Source organism: Ascaphus truei, chromosome 1, assembly GCF_040206685.1.
Source record: "Ascaphus truei isolate aAscTru1 chromosome 1, aAscTru1.hap1, whole genome shotgun sequence".
NCBI classification, from domain to species: Eukaryota; Metazoa; Chordata; class Amphibia; order Anura; family Ascaphidae; genus Ascaphus; species Ascaphus truei.
The window spans coordinates 435240463-435260755 of NC_134483.1; the positions used below are offsets into that span (position 1 = coordinate 435240463).

Here is a 20293-nt window from a genome sequence, read left to right on the forward strand (position 1 = left end):
TGATAGGTTACCCGATTTGGAGGGTACCTGACTCTTTGGCTCCTTTGGAGCTGTTCGGGGGAGTAATAAACACAGTCCTGAGGCTCAGCCTCTTCCCTTGAGGGGAGAAATGTCTCTGAACAGTCTCTGTTTGGCACAAAGCACGGGCTCTGTGGATCCAAAGGCTGGCCTTTTGGTGCTACCTTAGTAGGCGTTGGCCTACGGGGCCCTTTACCCGTAGCTCCTCCGGGAGATGCCACTTCTGTGGAATAGTCCCTTTGAGAGGGTGCTTCCATAGGGTCTTCAGGAGTTTCAGAGGGGGTTTCGTTATTTACAGTCTCTTGACCCATCTCTGATAAGTCGGACTCACCATTGAGCGGTGTGGCCAGTATTTCTGCTTCCTCATCTCCCACTTGTGGAATGGGGAGAAGATGGTTATGGTGCCATACCTTTACCCGGCCTTCAGTGTCTTTGATGCGATAGAATCTCAGATGCCTGGCCTCTCAGTCTATTTCATATACACCGTCTCTCCATCGGTCGGCCAACTTGTGTTTTCCTGGGACTCCCAGATTTCGGAGCAACACAGCGCCTCCAGGACGAAGCTCCCGATATTTGACCTTATGATCGTATCGCCTTTTATTGTTAGCATTCAGCTTAGCTGTAGACTTCTCAGCCTGTTGATAGGCCTGCTGCAAGCTGTCTTTAAGTCTTTGCATGTATTTGAAATGGGTAGCATTGTGTATCCCATCCGTCGAGACTCGAAGACGTATATCCACTGGCAGTCTCGCCTCTTGTCCGAACATGAGGAAGTATGGGGAGAATCCAGTTGACTCGTGTCGGGTACAATTGTACGCATGCACCAGGGCCTCCACGTGTCGACCCCATTCAGTCTTCTGAGCTCCCTTTAGAGTTCCAAGCATGTCTAGTAAGGTCCGATTAAATCGTTCTGGCAAAGCGTCTCCTTCGGGGTGATACGGGGTCGTTCGTGATTTGGCAATGTTCAGCATTTTGAGCAATTCTCGGATCAGAGTGCTCTCAAAATCCCGACCTTGGTCTGAGTGCAGGCTGTTTGGAAGACCGTAATGAACGAAGTACTTCTCCCATAATATCTTCGCCACCGTGATAGCTTTCTGGTCTTTAGTTGGGAAGGCCTGGGCATACCGGGTGTAATGGTCCGTGATGACCAGCACGTTGCATATTCCTCGGCTATCAGGCTCAATGCACAGAAAGTCCATACACACAAGGTCCATTGGCACCAGAACTTTTCAGATCGCCCATGGGCGCTGCTCTGGTAGGCAGGGTCTTGCGTTGGATACACCGCGAGCAACGGCGACAATGGCGTTCTACGGCCTCGCATCTTGGGCCAGAAAAAGCGGTCTCGGACCAACCCAAATGTCTTCTCTACACCGAGATGTCCATGCTCATCATGTAGGGACTTTAAAACCATGTACTGTAAGTTCCTAGGGAGGACTAGTTGTCGTCTGTCCGGGTGGTTGTGATATTGCACCACCCGATAGAGTAAACAGTTATCGATTTCGAATTTGTCCACTTCCCGCATGAGCGAGGCAACCAAGTCGTTGGGAGCACGCTTCAGAAGGGCTGGATTCTTCTTTTCAATGGCTTGCCTAATGATACTAACGACAGGATCTCGTATTTGGTAGTCTACCAGATCTTTCCACCGTAGCACTTTGTCATGAGTTATGTTCATCCCCTTTGGATCGCAGTAGGCGGCTGGGACAGCCTGCGACTGGCATCCCAAGGAATCCGCAACCCGTAATTCTGAGAAGGCCACTTGATCGTTGATGATGGCGGCAGTGCTACACATAGCTCGCACCCCTGGTCCTGGGAGTTCTTCCCATTCCTCATCATCTGGAGTAGCACTTAGCCCGGGTCGTCGGGAGAGGGCGTCAGCCCCGACATTCAAAGGTTCCGGCTTATACTTCAGGGAGAATTGGTAATTGTTTAAAGCTGCCAGCCATCGGTGTCCTGCTGCATCCAATTTGGCCGAGGTATTGATGTACGTGAGGGGATTGTTATCCGTCCTTACCTGAAACGTAACCCCGTAAAGGTAATCATGGAGCTTTTCCGTGATCGCCCACTTGAGAGCCAGGAACTCCAACTTGTGGACAGGGTATTTCTGTTCATTGGGTGTCAGACTGCGGCTGATTTAGGCTACAGGCCGGAGGCCCTCGGGGTGCTTCTGGTGCAGGACGGCACCCAGTCTATTGAGACTGGCATCCACATGCAGGACGTATGGTTGTTCGGGATCAGCATACGAAAGCACCGGCACTTCGGTCAGGCTTTTCTTCAACTTCAGGAAGGCCTGTTCACACTCAGGCGTCCATTTATCGCCAAACGGTTGACGGGCCGACACAGCCTTCCTTCCTGTATCTTCGGGGTATATCTTCAACAGATTGTTCAGGGGTTTAGCTCGACTAGAATACTCTTCCACGAAGCGACGGTAATACCCACAGAACCCCAGGAAGGATCGTAGTTCCGTGACATTCTCGGGACGAGGCCAGTTCACAACCGCTTCTACTTTGGCTGGATCGGTGGCGATTACTTGAGCGGACACGATGTGTCCCACGTAAGTCACCGAGGTGTGACAAAACCGGCACTTGTCGAGGGACAATTTCAACCCTTCTTTCCCAAGGCGGTCTATCACTTTAAGCAGCCTCTCTTCGTGCTCTTGCAGGGTCCTTCCGAAGACAATGATGTCGTCCAGGTAGACCAGACACTCCCGAGGGTTCATGTCCCCGATAGTCTTCTCCATCAGTCGTTGGAAGGTGGCAGGGGCCCCAGATATACCTTGGGGCATACGGGTAAATTGGTAGAAACCCAGGGGGCAGACGAAGGCTGTTTTCTCCTGGTCCTCTGCATTCATGGGTACCTGGTAGTACCCAGATCATAGATCGAGCACACTGAACCATTGGCTTCCATTCAGAATCTCTTCAATGCGAGGTAGGTTGTTGTACTGGTCCGGTATCGTACGGTTGTTCAGGGTTCGATAGTCGACACACAATCGTACGGATCCATTCTTTTTCCTCACCACCACTATGGGAGAGGTGTAAGGCCTCAGAGACTCCGTCAAAATCCCAGCGGTCTCCATTTCTTGCAAGACGTTCCTCACATCGTCCACATCCCTAGGGGCGATGCGACGAGAGCGTTCACGGAACGGAGTGGCGTCACTCAGTCTAATGGCATGTTGAGCGCTGCGACTGCACCCCACATCTATCTCACTTGTGGAGAACACATTCCGTCGTTTATTCAACTGGGTTGTCAGCCGCTCTTTCCACTCAGTGGGCAATGTCGACTCGCCGAAGTTGAAGTCCAGATCGACTAACCGCTCACCCGCTGCCGCCGCATTCACCTGGGGCGTTGTTTCCACAGGGCTAACCGGATATATGCAACCAAGACTCTGTCCGGCATCAAGTTCCATCGGGAATGGGGAGATGTTCTGCACATATACGTAGGTTCGTAGAGGGATTTTAGTCGTCCACTCCCTCACTTCGGGTAGTATCCTATACCCTCGCTGAACTTCTTCCTCGGGGGTACTCTCCAGAGAGAAAAGCTGGTCGTTCTCATCTCGCTCGGGATAGCAGCACCAGACGGCCATTCGTTGCACTCCCCCTGGTAAAATGGTCGTCAGTCCGCGTTGACGATTGTAGAGATCCCCGTGACGCTCTAAGGCATATACCCGGTTGCACTCCTCTCGTAGGACGGGATCTAGGAGCGAATTGGCCAGCGGCAACTCATTGGTCTCTTTCAAGTATGCTCTGATTACAGCTTGTACTATATCCGTATTTGTTCCCAAGATGATCGGATACTTGCACTGGTCTTGGGGCTCCGGGCATACCATCGCCGCTACATGCATGGGGTGTTTCTTGCCGGTTTTCAGTTGGAGTATTTCCAGTTGAACTCTCACAATCCCATCGATAGGGTAGTCTTCGTTACTTAAACCCCTCACCTTCATATGCTCGGCCGACCGCAGGGGGCAGTGTTTAAGGTGCTGGTCTTAGAACTTGCGGTATATAATGGTCACTTGGGATCCGGTGTCCAGTAGGGCAGAGGCATAGATCCCTTCCAATACAACAGGCACTATGGCCGAGGGGCCTACTTGACTGTAAGCATCCTCGGGTAAGGCGTCATCACTGGGGCCGGAGTCAGGAGGAGCCTCTTCGGGTCCAGTAGGGGTTTCTGGATCAGACTCTGCCATTTGCACGTGGCAGAGCATTGACCGGGCTGAATTCCCTCTATTGGGAGGTTTTTCCTCCGGGGGGTCCTCCCTCTCTGGGCAGTCACTGGAGAAGTGGCCCTTCTTACCGCAGTTATAGCAAACGACTTCTCTGCGTTCAGGACGACCCTTGTACAGGGAAGACCATTTCCCTGCAGGTCTGGATTTGGAAACCGGGATCTTGGGTGAAGCCTCCTCTTCCTGTCTTGGAGGTTTCTTGACATTCGGCGTAGAGGCCCCCTGAGGTTCACTCTTTGTAGACTCTTTAGTCTTCTTGGAAGTATGTAACCGGGCGTATACCTCATGTTCTTTTATTTCATCCATTAGCTCCTCCCATGTAGGGGGAGCCCCTCGCATCAGAGAACGCCTCATCATGAGTACAATAGGATGAGTGGGCAGGGCTCCACTCAAGAATTGCGTGCGGCGATACTCATCTACCTCTGCGGCGGTAATACGTTTACGCTTACGCAGTTCACATAAGACCGATTGAATCCTCTGTAGGAAGTCAGATAGATCCTCTCCCTCCTTTTGGCAAAGGTTGTAGTATCTCTTCATCAATTGTCCTATGTCTTCGGTTCACCCATAGGCCCGCACAAAAGTCTCTAGCATCTGATGAGCGGTAACGTCCGCGTGCTGATCTTTACACATCTGTATTGTGGTGGATGCGGGAGGACGTAGGCATTCCATTATGCGTTGCCGCTTCACCGACTCAGGGCATGTCCATTCTTCTAGGACCTGGGAGGTGTATTCCCTCCAGACTTCAAACGCTTCTTCGCCAGTCGGGTCGGCTTGGTCCCGGAAAAGATCTTTAACTTGAGAAACTGCTGCGGGGCCGGGGATTCGGATTTGGATGCCCCCATTTGTAGGATAGCCTGAGCTAGCATTCGGATATCATCCCTATGTTTAGAGGAAGAGCTGGCAATACTTAAAAGGTGGACTGTAGTCTGGGAGAGCAGCCCGGTCGTCCCCGCAATAACTTTCAGGGGGGGAAGGTGATGTATGCATAGCAACCTCTTGTAAGTTCGTGTGAGAGCTGCTCGGCTTGGATTTTATAGGCAGTTCAGGGTAGACAACAATACAGCAGGAACCTGTCGGCCTCGCGAGCCACAAACTGGACGGGCCCCTGTCTTCGGTTATATCTTGCCCTATACTCACTAACACGGACCAACACTCCTGGTCCGCATCCTTACGTCGTTCTAACACTCTTATTTTGGCAGCATACCGGATATGTGGGTGCTGCCTCAAGGCCATTTGTATTGCCGAAGACGGAGTATCAGCAGGGACCTGGCTCACTGCGAGCGCGTGAAGCGGCGGCACTTGCAGCTCCACGGCCCAGTTATACACTTCTGAGCGTGACGGTGACGGTAATGGTGGTGACATACTTAATAACTGAGTGGGCCACCCCAGGTCTGAGATCTCAGCAGCGCCTCCAAATGTAATGGGTATTCCCCCACCCAATCGCATATAGTGTGTGCGTGGGGAACCTAATGTCACCAGGTGTGGTGCTTTACTGGTTAGGCTCACAGGGGGCCTAAGCCTCCGCCACGGGGAGCCTGGGGCACGTATAAATAATAGGAGTAACCTCGTACTCGGTGCAGTGCCTCCACCTGCGATAGCTCCAACCAGAGGGGGAGTGGTTCTTCGCAGGACAATATATATATCACACACACAGCATGTAAACAATCTATTACTTTACTAGTGCAAACATACTTATTCATATATCAACAGGTGTCCCTCTCTAGAGGAGACACTACTACTGCGTCTCGCAGGACGTGACCCCTTTCCACCGGGTGATCCCACCCCGTGTCCAGTAACCCCACACAATATGTCTCTTCACGTGAGATAGATGTGTGTGACAGCGCAGCCACTAGTCCCGTGTGAGTACTCTGTTGGTGCACTTTATAACGATACCTGCCCTGGCTCCAGCCACGGGTGCCGCTATACCCTGGGTTTGGATCCGCCGTGATGTTCTCCTACGCGTGGGGTGAATTCCGGCGTGGATAATATCACTGCAGCTCCGCACCGTCTGTACCTTGGCGGGGATCTGTCTGCCGCCGGCAGGCCGCAGTCACTGCTTGGCTTGGCCTCCGGGAAGATCGTCTTTACATATATATAGGGGTCTGAACCCAGACCCAGGAATCCAGCTGCGCGCTACAGAGTGACTCCTTACTCAACCCAAACAGCTAAAGGGGCAGAACCACTAACCTAGGGCCTGTCCCTGAAGCAACCACAAACTGGGGAAATGGTGATAATTATCTGGGGCCTAGGGGGGGTTAACTGGCCTAGTGCAAGGAGCTACTGCTCCCCTGCACCCTACCTTACCCAGCTCCCTGCTCCAACTGCCGTTCTCTCAGCCCGCAAAATGTATCAAAATCCCTCTGTGCAGGGCAATCCTTCAGCCCTATTGGCTTCCTGGCGTCACATGGGGTGCTGCTGAGGCTCATGGGACTTGTAGTTCCTTCAAAGAGCCTTCCCTGGTAGGCTAGGGTTCGCGCGCTGCAACTGCGCATACGCCACTAGTCAGGGCCGCCGGCACTCACTGCGCATGCGCGAATTCGCGCAACATGGCGGCGCCCTGCACGGGAGCCGCCGGGGACCTCCGGAGCACCGGAGCGCTCCCTGCTCGGCCCCCACCCTCCGGAATGGCCGTCGGGTCTGCCGCTTGCCTCCGGCAGCACCCGCCATCAATCACGGCCACGGAGGTAATGGGGATCGCAAGGCAACAAGGAGTGACCTGGCTACAGATGTTTCTGAGATGCTGTTTGTGATTTAAGTATAAAGCAGAAGAGTGACACATTATTAAGACATGGTAATGCATGTAAATAGTATTACCTTACGATGTGTGCTCCGGTCACATTTTGCAGCATGTCACTGAGTGTGAGAAATAATCCTCTAATCCCTTTCAGCTTGTGGGATGCTTCTGATACAGGATACTGGTAGATAATTTCTTGCTGTCAAATGTACCAATACATTAAATTAGCACTATTTAAAATGATAAAAACCCAAAATTGTGACCTATTCTGTAAGGCTTTGTCCCTGCTGAGCGCGTTCAAGCTTGGAGAGCTCTCCAAGCATGAGCACAAGTGTCCTTTAAATTTTTGCAAGCGCTCGCGGGGGGGCGGAGGGAGGGGGGACAATGCAGGGGAAGCTGAGCGCGCTTGTAAGTCTGAATTTTTTTTTATGTAAGCGCAGAGCGCCGGTGAGCGTGTGTGCCCGCGCATACGTGGGCGCGCATTCCGTGAGCGGGAACTTGCATATATATATATATACACCTCACCAAGCACCGCCAGCTCAGCACTGGCGGGGACGCGGCATAACACTTTAAATACACCAAACACAAATTATTGTGTACACACTGCAAGAACACCGTTACACGTGTTGCTGGTTCTGAAACTTTTTTTTTTTTTAAAGGACAATCCCTCCTAGGACCAAAGTGAACCAATTCCAGTAACATGTTTCAGGAATCTCATCTGTGTTACTGATCATTTTTTTTTAACCAAATCGGACACCAAAGTAATTAAAAAAAAAATTTTATGTTAGACTTGGGAGGCGTTGGATTTCCTCTGGCTACTCCCTTGTGTGTTATGTTACTGTGTGATCAGTAAGTGCTTGTACAGCCAAAGTCCTCTCCCCACCTCCTCTTAACTAAGCGGACAGAAAACACTTGATTGAGAAACACTTCCCCATCTAGAGGCCTCGAAGAAATCCAACTAGCCCAGTATGTGGTATTGCACATTTAAAGGGACTAAACCTTATAGTTTTTTTTATAGAGTAAATTATAGTGCACAGGGCTTAAATACCTTATATTTTTATTATTCTTCGTATGTACTTATTGCAATACCTTTAATGATCAACATGATCAAGGTTTCCCATTAGTCAATTTTGAACAGCAGGCTGCCCACCATTCTATCTGGTACATCCACCAAGTTTCCCTGTTGCTGGCTAAATTACACCCCTGACATCATAGGACTCAACTTTAACGGTACAAAGTCCACCAGTAAGGCCTTGTCCAGCGTGGAAACAGGAGCCCTGGCCCTCCAGCGCTGCGCCCAGCTCGGCCAGGCGATTCATGGCCGGCTAGTTGCGCGCTCGCTTGGGGGCGCGGCCACAACGTCACGGAGCTGGTTCGCCCTCATTGGGCGAACCGCTCACGTGACGCGCTTGAGCACCAAAATCAATTTTTCTTGCTCGGCAAGCGGCTGATCGCCGAGCCCGCCCGCTCACGCAGGCCACGTGCATTGTCGCAACGTGTCCAGCGTGAGCGCGCGCGCCCGCTCCGCACCACCCTAGACGAGGCCTAATGCTGCATACACCCCTTCTATTTCTCCACCATTACTCAGTGTGAAGAGGCAGTGGGGAATACAGATTATAGTTCTTCATATACCTTTAAGGGACTGTCAATACCTCAAATAAATGTAACTTGTTGAGTTCCCTAACAAAGTTCCCTGAATGTCACGAGGTACAGCATTTTGGAGGCCCTTGTGACATTTAGTGAATGTAATATGCAGTGCATTTTTTGCTTGTTTTCTATGGCGGCAGGGGGTGGGGGGTGGGGGTTTCACAGCTCCATATGAGCAGCGAACGAGATATCAATGGGAGAGGATGACCCCTCCTCCTCTGTTCATGTCACCGCAGTGACATAGTTGAGGAACGTTCCCATGCTCATGACTTGTTGGAGGGGCCATGGAACTCTGGTGCTGAAAGGGTAAAGTCCATATTAATCTAATTAGGATGGGTTTTAGTTCAATAACATGAATCTAAATGCCACAGACTATATTTTCTAAGCAGCTACAGAAGTTCACCAGGGTGTTTTATTTCCTCTGGTACTAAAATAGTTCCAATATATGCAGCTTATTAAAAAAAAAAAAATCCAACTCTGCCTACCAGACAAGCACAAATGTGAATTTTATTACATCATGATAATATATGAATCTAGTGGAAAATGTGCATCACATCTGGAAAGAACTAGTTCGCAGACAAGAGTACTTTTTCTCCCATCAATGAACTAAAAAATGCAAACTGTGTGGAAAGTGAATATTACAAGGTCAAGCTGTCATTGTAGTGTTAACTCAGCTGCTACTATGCTGTCAATATTTGTCACTACGGTCAGCAATGCAACACGACCCAGAACCCTGATGATTCCCAGAGGCATGATAATTGTGTTTGTAAGATCTAGAGGAAATACAGTATGTTTCATAGAAAGGATTCTGACGAACCCTTTACGGAAGATGCAGTCAAATCACCTTTTTTCAATTGGATTTTTTATTTTGCAGATAATGAAATGCAAGTCTTTATCTGCAAAATAAAACAATACAGTTGAAAAATGGCGATTTGAATGCATCTTCCGTAAAGGGTTCATCAGAATCCGTTCTATGAAATACAGTATATGCCAGAAATTGTGAGTAACAGAATTGCCTCACATTTTCGAACAGCACTGGGGCACAGAAAGAAACAAACTATGAATACCTTCTCTCAAACACATATTGAAGTATATCTAGAGGAAAGACAAAAAAAATATATAACTACATTCACATTTCCCCCAAATCACTCAACCTATAATCCTTTTACTGCAGCCAGGGCTTCTGGGTAATGACATGGATGAGAACTCACATTCTTACACTTTTTGCTTCTTACCCATTTTAACATGGATCTCTATAAGCTTCTGCCTGCCTATTACACAGCTTTTAAAGAAAATCTTGGGTTACAGAAGTTGCATTGTCTGCAAGCCTCCTCACAGACAGCCGATTCTGCCTTCTGTGTCTCAATTGTGAGGATGGTTGCTGACCATGCATTGTGAAGGTGGTAGTGGCTACAAACAAGATACACAAAAGTTATGGTGGAAAAAAAAAAGTGACAAAACCCTCCACAGTATAACATAAGGCAAAACCTCCACAATTATGAATACTATCTAGAGGCATTTTTTTTTTCAAAAACACGTACTCGTGCCGTCACTGTAGTTGCTACCTGGAAGTGTAAGCAAATGTAACATTTTCAATTCAAATAATTTAGTAACAATTTAAACAATGTGTTGGCACCACCAAGCCACTCCTTTAACCTCTAAGCACAGAATAATGTATACGTAAGTATTTTGGAATATCTCTAGACAGCAGGGGAAAGCTGCAGGGAAACATTAGTGTGTATTTGTGAGATATACTGGATATACTGGATTACGATACAGTTCTCAATGTTCATTTTAGGAGGACCTGGAGTGGTGCTCAAATTGTGTTTCTCCCTTCCCAATGATCTATTTAAGCTCATCTCTAAGGAGAATGTCAAGCACTACTTTTAATTGCTTTGTCAAAGAATTGCATATAGTACCCCAGAAAGAGTGGAGGGCTAATCTTTCTGCTTCATAACACTTATCACATCCTGCCAAGACTTTGTTAGGAAAGTCGCTATTCAAACAGATTAAAAGAATATTTAAGTCTGATTATTAATGGGACTCGCACATTTTGCTGTTCCCATCTCGTTTTATAAGCTCTTTCTTTGAAATACTCCATCGAAAGGGACAATGTTTTTTCAACCCCTTGAGCAAGAACAGAAAATAAATTAAAAAAGAACCGATTCTAAATAGACAAAAATATTTGAGAAGAAATCGTCACATGGTCTATAGATTCGCAGGGTAGAAATGAATGTAGCTCCCCATTCAGAGGCCCCTAAGAAATTCAACTGGCCAACCATGTGGGATTGCACCTTGAAGAGAATGATCTTGTACGATACAGGACAACGCCTTTACAAATAAATCACAAGTAGCACGTTGCAGGTTTTACCATTGTATCCTGCTCTGCCATAGAGAGAGCTCGTAACAGATTCACACTTTTTCTGTATCCTTCGATACAGAAAAGAAAATCTCAAAAAAAGGGTTCATTTTGTATTTGTATTTTATTCTTTGTTTGATCCATGCAAGAAGTAAAATAATCTCTCCTTCCACTACCCAATAATTAAATCCAACTAGAACGTACAAAATGAGTCAATTACATGTACTACAGTAGTTTATAATTTTTTTTAAAAAGTTGCGATAACAGCATGTGAACAAACTGTTCTTTACTCTTATTTCTGTCTCACTCACAAGGTGAACATACAGTATAACGCTTTTCCCCTCCAGTAGTGCTTTTTTTCTATTTTATTCACAGAAAGCAGACATCTACCCAAGCACATCTGATTCAAAAAGAATAAATACTACTGAAACTACTGAACAGTGGAAAGGGATTGATGCAGTACTGTACTTACAGTACAATGGACCAAATGAAGCTATTTTCGTGCCATGGGTGATACCTACCCATCTACCTATTTACAATATCTATAACCAATTCCTTTATCAGACATTTATCAGACAAGATATTTTTGTAGTTAGATTGTAAACATGGTAAGGTTTTAAGATTTACATTTCCTCTCGGGACTCTCCTTTATGCAATAAATTGTGTGTTGAGCAGGGCCTTCTACAAGCAAAGTAGCCATCTCTCCTCCCCTTTCTTTACTGGCACAGGGCAGGGTGTGCAAAGAATAGACGAAACATTTGATTGACAGGATACCAGCCACATTGCCAGGTTGTTATATTTTTTTTTAACGCGAAATGGGCATGTCCCTTTAACAATAGCGAAGTGTGACCAAGGCACATCACAAAATGCAGGTCAAAATATTGAACAAAATCCATTGGTGCACAAGGGAGTTGTACCAGCAATGACAGAAGCAGAATGAGAAAGAGAGCAAAGAAACATTAATATACCAAGTAAATAATCTGATGCTGATGATTTCAAGTTTTTAAACATGGATAAAATATGTTTATTTATACTCTTCACTTATTACTCACATCTGCAGAGCAGATTCACTATGCACATGATGGCATAGGATGCTTGAAAGGCAAAATTCACTGCGAGGATTTTAGCTCAATAAGAAACATATTTAATAAATCACGGTTGGACAAATCACAATCTGTCATAGACTTACATAAAAACTTTGATATAGCGTTCCAGTACCACAAAAGAAGTCTCAGTTATTCAGTATATAAAATAAAAGTCAAACACTAAATCAGATGGGATTTATTAAGGTCTGAATTGCACACAAAAGTATTGTGATGTATGTTACATGTGCTGAAGCCAATCTGCTTTGTGTTGGGCATCAGAAAGCCCCCTTGGAGATGTTTTAAATTGTATGGTCATTCAGACAATCCCATGACATGAAGGTCCACACTAGACATACAGTACTAACCTGTACAATTGGGAGAGATGGTGGCATTGCTGTTTCAAATGCTATTGTCCATCACAAAATTGTAAAAAAAATTAAAAAAAATAAATATATAAAATATGTACACACACACACACACACACACACACCCAATCTACTTACAGTATGATTGTATTGTTTATTTTATTTTTTTATTACCATTTTGGTAACATCCACTAAGTCTGCCCCCAAATGGGAATGCTTTAGAATGCAGTGCTTGCTCTGTTAAGCTTGATAACAAAGTTGCATCCTGAAATATTACTTCATTGAGTGCACACTCTTGTAAGTTCTTAACATTTCAAGCACACCTTGCATATTAACTTCCCATGTGAAGTGCACTAGTCATAGTGCCTTTTTCTTACTCTACTGCAGGGATGTAGAAATCTAGGACGCCTCGAACAAGACCAAGACCAAGCGATCCAGGACTCTGCCCATCCCCTGCCCTCAATTCAGACAGTGTGGCAAGTGGATGGGGGAGGAGTGTGTCAGATACACACAGAGACTGCTTAACAAAACGCTGGCTCCTAAAAATTCTGCTGGCTCCAAAGTATTGTATATTTTTTTCCACCCCTGCTCTACTGTATTCAGACTTAGGCTCCCAAATATGCCCTTACTGCCCCTGTCCACTAATCCAGCGTAGACGGGGTTAACAGCATGAGGAAGCGATACACTTCCTAGACCACATGGCGTTTATCAGCTCCTCCCCCTTCATGTCTGCCATGAAATACTGTGTACTAAGCTGCTGTTTTTTCCTTTCATTTCTACCAAAGAACCTCAAGCAGCTGTTGAAAGGCAGCCAAAGGGTGTCACCATTTGCTCCCATTTGGGCGCTGTTACAGCAGCTCTATTAGTGGGTTAGGTAAAGTATTTCAGATGTATATTGAAGCATTTCCATCTTCAAACATTACCTGCTCCCACACCTCTACCTCCACATAATCCCACTACTTCCCCAATGATAACTCTTTCAATTAACAAGCACCTATTTGGAAAACACCATCATTCTCATCCCCCTGTACCTTATGTTTCAATGTATCCTTTCTTATAGATTGTAAGCTCCTTGGGACAAGGATCTCCTTACATACTGTAATACAGGTAATGTGTTCGTTTGTTACTTGTTGTTTTGACCTTCAACCCTATTGTACAACGCTACAGAATAGGTTGGCGCGTTATTTATAATACTACTAATAATAAAAAAAATGTGCTTTGGCTACAGATTCTATTCCACAAAAGGGAGCGTTCCGAATCACTTACCTCTTCTTTTGATGTATCAGAGTCTAACCTCAGTGTGAGGTACATGGCAATATGAGGCATGCCTTGAAGGGCCTGCTGGTGGTTTACATTCTCTTCTCCCCATATTAGCTTTGTCAGGTCATTCATAGCTGGCTGTGCCTGTGTATGTGTTTCCTGACGGGGGACCTCAGCATCAAAGACGGGCGTTTCAAATGTCAACTTCACCTGTTAGGTAAAAGGGAAGACACATGGATAACAAAAATATATTTGTGGTAAAGCCTTTAGAAATGCTAATGTATCCTGCAACTAGCAGAACTTTTCCATACTAATACAAATTGAACACCAAACATGTGTGTGTATTCACGGTCGACTCTAGGACATTTAACCGCGACCAAATGACCGCCGGTACTTAGCCCCGCCGCCAGGAACGGTTGCCACCGGCTGCTTTGCCGCTAAGATAAGTGCCTACAGTACACTTTACCCCTACCCTAAGGCCTAAAACCCCCTATCCACTAAAACCCCTAAAGTTAACCCCCTACCATAACCGCTAAAATCCCTTAAATTAACCCCATACCCGAATGCTAGCGGTTATTTGGTCACGGCGAAACGGCTGCTAGCACATGTCCCATTCCTTGTATTCATGCATTCATCAAATACATAAAACATATACTGTAATGGCTAAAGTTAACTAGATTATATAATAGAAAAATTGATTTGTTTAAGGCTGCAATACCGGTGACGTCAGAAATCTCTTTTTGATGTCTGCATATGATTATTTTAAAACTTCTCGTGTCTATTTAAAGAGACTAGGGTGGCAGTGATGCTTAAAGTGTCCCTTTCAAAGTGCCAATATTTTAAAAGCAGCATTTCCGCAAAATATTGGTTTTACTACACAGGAGTAGAGAGAGTTCAATGTTAATTACTGTATATACAGTATGTCTTAATCACACCTTTATAAAACACGTGGAGAAACTCAAGTGCACAAAACTAAATACATCTGGGAAATATGCCACTCGGGATATGCAAAGAAGGATTGCTGCTTTAAGTGGGCTACAATATAATATGGAGTTAGATAAATGTTTATTTTTAATGCTGCATTAACTGTTTTGTGTCAGAAAAGTCTGAAACCTAAAGTTTGGGACAAACTTTTACAATGGCTTTTGACATACCGTCAGCCAACAGGGAATTGAATCAAAAATCCCAGAGTCTCGGTATGTGCGTGTCAGTGACACAAAGACACACATACTGACACAAAACAGCTCCCATTAGTAAAATGATGTTTGTGACATCTGCAAGGACAGGAAGAATTCCCCTCCTACCACCCTGACACCCGTCTTGTTTGATGTAAGCGGTGCTCGCAAAGCATAATAGAGCATGATTTTGCAGGTCGCAGTGGTGACTGACAGGTTAGTCATCACTGCTGTATATATGGCCCAGCAAAAATGCCTGGGTATCAGAAGTAACATTTTAGGCACCCCAGAAAACCAGGAGCCTGGGATTTTTCCAAGATCTCATCTTTCTGCTATCTGCCGTATGAACTCTTACTCCATATATACTGCATCTCCACGTCTCTCTTCTCCTCTGTTTCCATTAACATTTCTCCATTTACACTCATTACTTCCTCCCGACTTTACCCTTCAAAGCAAGATACACTCCTACAAGTCCCAATCTCACTTCCTTTCTCTCCTCCACCTTCTGCTACTTGCAGCTGGGGATCATTCTTCTAACCCTGGCCCCTTCCATATCCTTACGCGTCCTTGCTTACCACCTCTCTGCTATCAGCCATAACCTTCACAATCTCATATGGGTTTCTTCATCTCTCACTATCCTCGTTGTTTTCCATGTGGAATGCTTGCTACATCTAGATCAAGGTTCTAACTGTGTAGGACCTGTTCCTTTGTTGCGGAATTCATCTCCTTGCTCTGACTGAAACTTAGCTCTTTGATTCTGACTCTGGTACAAAGGTTGCATTCGCCTGGGGTGGCCATTCCTTCCCTGCATGGTTGTGGTGGGGAGAGGGATTTAGACTTTCCCCACTACAGTTTCCAGACATTATTTGTTCCTGCTTCTCTGTCCTTCCCATCCTTTGCATTAAACGCTATCTGTCTTTTTTTCTTTCTTCACCCTACGTATTGCTGGTACAGTATATATTGTCCTCCTGCTTTTACCACCTCAACTTTTTTCTCTGACTTTGAAACCTGGCTGTCTGTCTTTCTACCTTCAGCCTTTTTTTCTTCCTGGGAGAATGTAATTGTCGAATAGATGACTCCTGGACTTCCCATGTTCTCTCCCTTACTTGCTAATAGGGTCTGCTTTCAGCACCCATAATTATGACCACTATTTCGACCTTGTCTTCACTAAAGACAGTTCTGTTTCTGACTTCTCTAGCTCCGCTCTCAGACATCCCCTAATCTCCTTTGCCATCTCTGAGTTCTCTTCCACTATACCTCATATCTCTACTCCATATTCCAAAGACTTGCGTTCCATTGATCATCAAGCTCTGTAATCCTCCCTGAGCTCTAAAAGCGCTTCTATATCCTCCTCTGACCCAGACAGAATCTTGTTACCACCTACAACTCTTTCCTTACCAACTGCATGGATCCGCATGCTCCCCTTCTTAAATCGGCACTCTCTGCTGTAACTCTCCTCTCCCTCTACTACCGTACTTGCCATCTTGATACAATCTTTTCACATCTCCCTTCCACCCACTCTGATCCAGACACACACACACACCTCTGCTTTGGTATCTTTCAATCGTCCTTTACAAATCTCAAGAACACCACCCTTGACCCCACAAACCAATCTAACCATCGCCTTGTCTTTTGCCTCTAAACGTCTGGAACAGCTTGCATCTTTCCAACTACTTTATTCATTGGCTTTCTACATACCTCCCTCATCGTTCCTTTAGTGTGCAGCTACATGGCAGCTAAATGCCTTAAACTCAATATGTCAAAACTGAGCTGCTCAGAATCCCAACTAAATAAAGGCCCATTGTGCCATTTTCCCTCAGTCAGTAACACTCCAATCCTTCCACTTCCCCAAACCCATTGTGTAGGTGTCATATTTTACTCTGCTCTTGTTCTCTCCGCACCTCAAATTGTATGGTTTTAACAATACCGCTTGCCGCTTCTTTTCCATAACATTGCTAAAATATGACCTTTTCTGACTGTTTTTGTACTGCTAACATGTTAATGCATGCTCTCCCATTTGGAGTACTGCAACCATCTTCTTACTGGCCTCCCTGCTTTCTACCTTCAATTTATTCACAAAGCTGCAATGAGGATAATCTCAGCCTCTGCTTCTTTCTTCCTGAAAACTCTACTTTGACTTCATAGGAGAGTCTGCATTCACTACAAAGTATTTCTTCTCACTTAAAGTGGAAAGGTAAGTGCGCGCTGGCCGTCACAGATCTCCTATGGTAATCTCTCTTCAGTGCTGCTCCCTGTCTCCCGTGATCAGCGGGGCTAGAGAACTCACAAACACAAACAAAAGGAATGGGGGCGCAAAAGAAGAAAAGATGATCACTAAACGTGCAAAAAAAATATCTATTTATAAGGACATATATTAAAAAAGTACAAAACTTACAATAAAAATACGATCATGTAGATCCTAACACACCAAGCCTGTAAACATCACAAACGGGACGTCCGCAATCTGAACAGAAACCCCTCTCCGGATAGCTGATGGTAAATGCTGAAGGAAATCTCTAGACCAGCATCTTCCTGCGGTGGTGTGAACGCTAATGGGCGTATAGCTTCGTCATACCACTACCCAGCATGCACTGGCACTCCTACGCGTTTCGTGTCACATGGGTCACTTCGTCAGGGGGTAGGCACACTAATCATTGGTGCTCACTAAGTACAGCCAGCTGACCAATGAGATCGATACACACTCGTCTAGGGAGGTGGTACACTCCTCAGCCTAACAATTAGTTAACAATATAACAAACATAATTAACAATGAACAAGGCCGTTTAAGATTAGAATTGGTGAGCACATTAGTGGAATTAAAAATGCCCAAATTAATATCTCCAGAGGCAAGAAAGTCCACAACCTTGCTCATCATTTTCTTTTAAAACATGGAGGAAAAGTTGAAGGCCTGCGCTTTAGGGGAATTGAGATTGTTCCTAGAGACCCCAGGAGTGGTGATAGAGACAATATGCTGCTCCAACGTGACACGAAACGCCTAGGAGTGCCAGTGCATGCTGGGTAGTGGCGTGACGACGCGATACGCCCAACAGCGTTCACACCACCGCAGGAACTTTGACAGAGATGCCGGTCTAGAGATTCCCTTCAGCATTTACCATCAGCTATCCGGAGAGAGGTTTCTGTTCAGATTGCGGACGTCCCGTTTGTGATGTTTACAGGCTTGGTGTGTTAGGATCTACATGATCGTATTTTTATTGTAAGTTTTGTACTTTTTTTAATATATGTCCTTATAAATAGATATTTTTCCACGTTTAGTGATCATCTTTTCTTCTTTTGCGCTCCCATTCCTTTTGTTTATTTCTTCTCACTTCCAAGGCTCCTCAAACCTCTGCCCCTCCCTATCTCATATAATTAAATCTCTACTCACTCTCTACAATCAGCTCAGGCCTGTTTCCTCTCCAACCCACCTGTTACTACAGCTCTCTACAACTTGAAACCTCTTTCACATGCTGCACCCTACCTCTTAACCTCCCTCCATCTCTTTATGCCCCAAATACCTTCTCTCTCTAACTTCAAAACTCACCTGTTCAACAAAGCGTTGAAATAGTCCTAGATAACCACTAATCTACAGTATGTACATATACACACTCTAACCAATATACTCACATTTACTTCTACGGTTTCTGATGGTCTCGCCATATGCAGCCTAGATTGCAATCTCTTCAGGGAAGGGACTCTTTTCTCACAATGTTACATTTGTATATTGATGCACTTATGCCATCTGTATTATATTATCTGTATTGTAAACATGGTAAAGCACTGTGGGACTGGTTAGCACTAATAATAGCATACATAGAATTTGATTGTTTATGAAGATCATATCTTTTCTCTGATTCCTTTATGAATGATATACTTATTGGGTACATGGGTTAAAGCAATACTGCAGTTTATTCGCTTCTTTAAGTATCCAACTATATTGTCTCAATTGACTGACGGTTCTCAGTGCATTCACTCTGTACCCAAAACAATGCATCCCTACATTTTTGTATGGTTTATGTTTGTTTGTGCTTTTATGCTAATCTAGTTTAAAGCTGCGGTTCAAGCTGTCGTTTAAAAATAAATAAAAAGAAGTTAATTCAATATGTGCATGAATACAATCTGCACACTGACAAGTGATTAGCTAAATTGCTGATTGATCCGTTCACCTGTAATCGATCGCTGAAATTCAGCTGGGGGTTCACTACATGCATCTTGGGTAATCTTCTGCTGCACCGACAGCCAAAGTTCTGTGAGGCAGATCATGTGACCAGGCAGGCACTAGATTCAATTGGTTCACTGCTAGAGAGGGCAGAGCTCACAAAGGTGATGCCGTTTCAGAAGGGGAAGGGGATGTGACTTTGTATATGGTTGCTATAGGAACAAAAATGTCTGTTACATTAGAATACATTTATCATATCTTTAAAATAGTTTTTTTTAATGCTACAAGTATTTTCTCATAGTACAGAACCGATTTATTTAAAAAACAAACCCAAAAAAAGTAGAATATTGCTTAAACTGCAGCTTTAAAAACGAAACCATGAATGAAAGTATGAAGCAGAGCTCTAGCACTTAAAAGGTTTGAAGTGCAATGATGAAGAATTGTGATTTACCATGCTACGGTACGTTACTGGAGATGATACCACATCACTCAATCATCAGTGTCCATGTTACTTTGTTGGCGTGCCAAACAATAAATCCACTGTGTTTTCAGCGTTTTTCTATTTCGTAACTTAAAATAAAGTTATAGATTAAAATTCTCCAAGGGACTATCACAGAAATCACTCAGCCTTCTGGTTTTGATTGGAGTTGGTTTAACAACCAGGGAATAAATTGCTTTTTAAGAGAAGGTTGTAGATAGACAAAGAGATATATTACCACATTTCACTAACTCGCGATGTGACAGCTTTACTGACGGGGAATGTTAATGTAGCAGCTACAGCTATGGTCACCCTTAAATAATACTTCAGAGGAGTTTCAATAAAAAACAAAAACAAATATAATACCTGCTCTAAGGGGCATGTAATTAACCACAAAAGAAAGTAATAGCGTTTCTTTGTGTGGCTGAACATTAAAACACACAACACATATGGTTGGACATGTGTGTGTTTAATGTTCTTTCGATTTAATAATTGTAGATCAAACCATAATATAATTATATTACTAATTCATTTTCCATTTCTCTTCTTTTTATGTTTGAACACCTATATTCTCTGGATATTTACAATGAGCCTCTATGTTGGAAATGTTCCCTTGTCAAATAGTTACCATTAATAGCAATATTTATCTATTAGAGTTCTAATGTCATAGTGAATTATAACTTATTTATATGTTAATTTATATTGTTTTGTTTTTTATTAGTAGTGTTTGATGTTGTATTATCTATTCATTAATTTTATTTATTTTATTATTTTTTTTTAATTATGTATGTTTAATTTTTAAA

The 20293-nt window shown here is 44.6% G+C and overlaps 1 protein-coding gene across 3 annotated transcripts in view; it reads right to left on the reverse strand.

The window, feature by feature from the left end:
* Window positions 1–20293, reverse strand: part of INTU (inturned planar cell polarity protein) — a 123572-nt gene that overhangs the window by 43274 nt on the left and 60005 nt on the right. For all 3 annotated transcript variants that reach the window (XM_075615563.1, XM_075615573.1, XM_075615553.1), the window contains exons 4-5: window positions 13688–13891; window positions 7046–7164 (exon numbers count right to left, since the gene is read on the reverse strand). In XM_075615563.1, the coding sequence (XP_075471678.1) occupies window positions 7046–7164; window positions 13688–13891 (323 nt within the window). The remainder of the gene's footprint in view (window positions 1–7045; window positions 7165–13687; window positions 13892–20293) is intronic.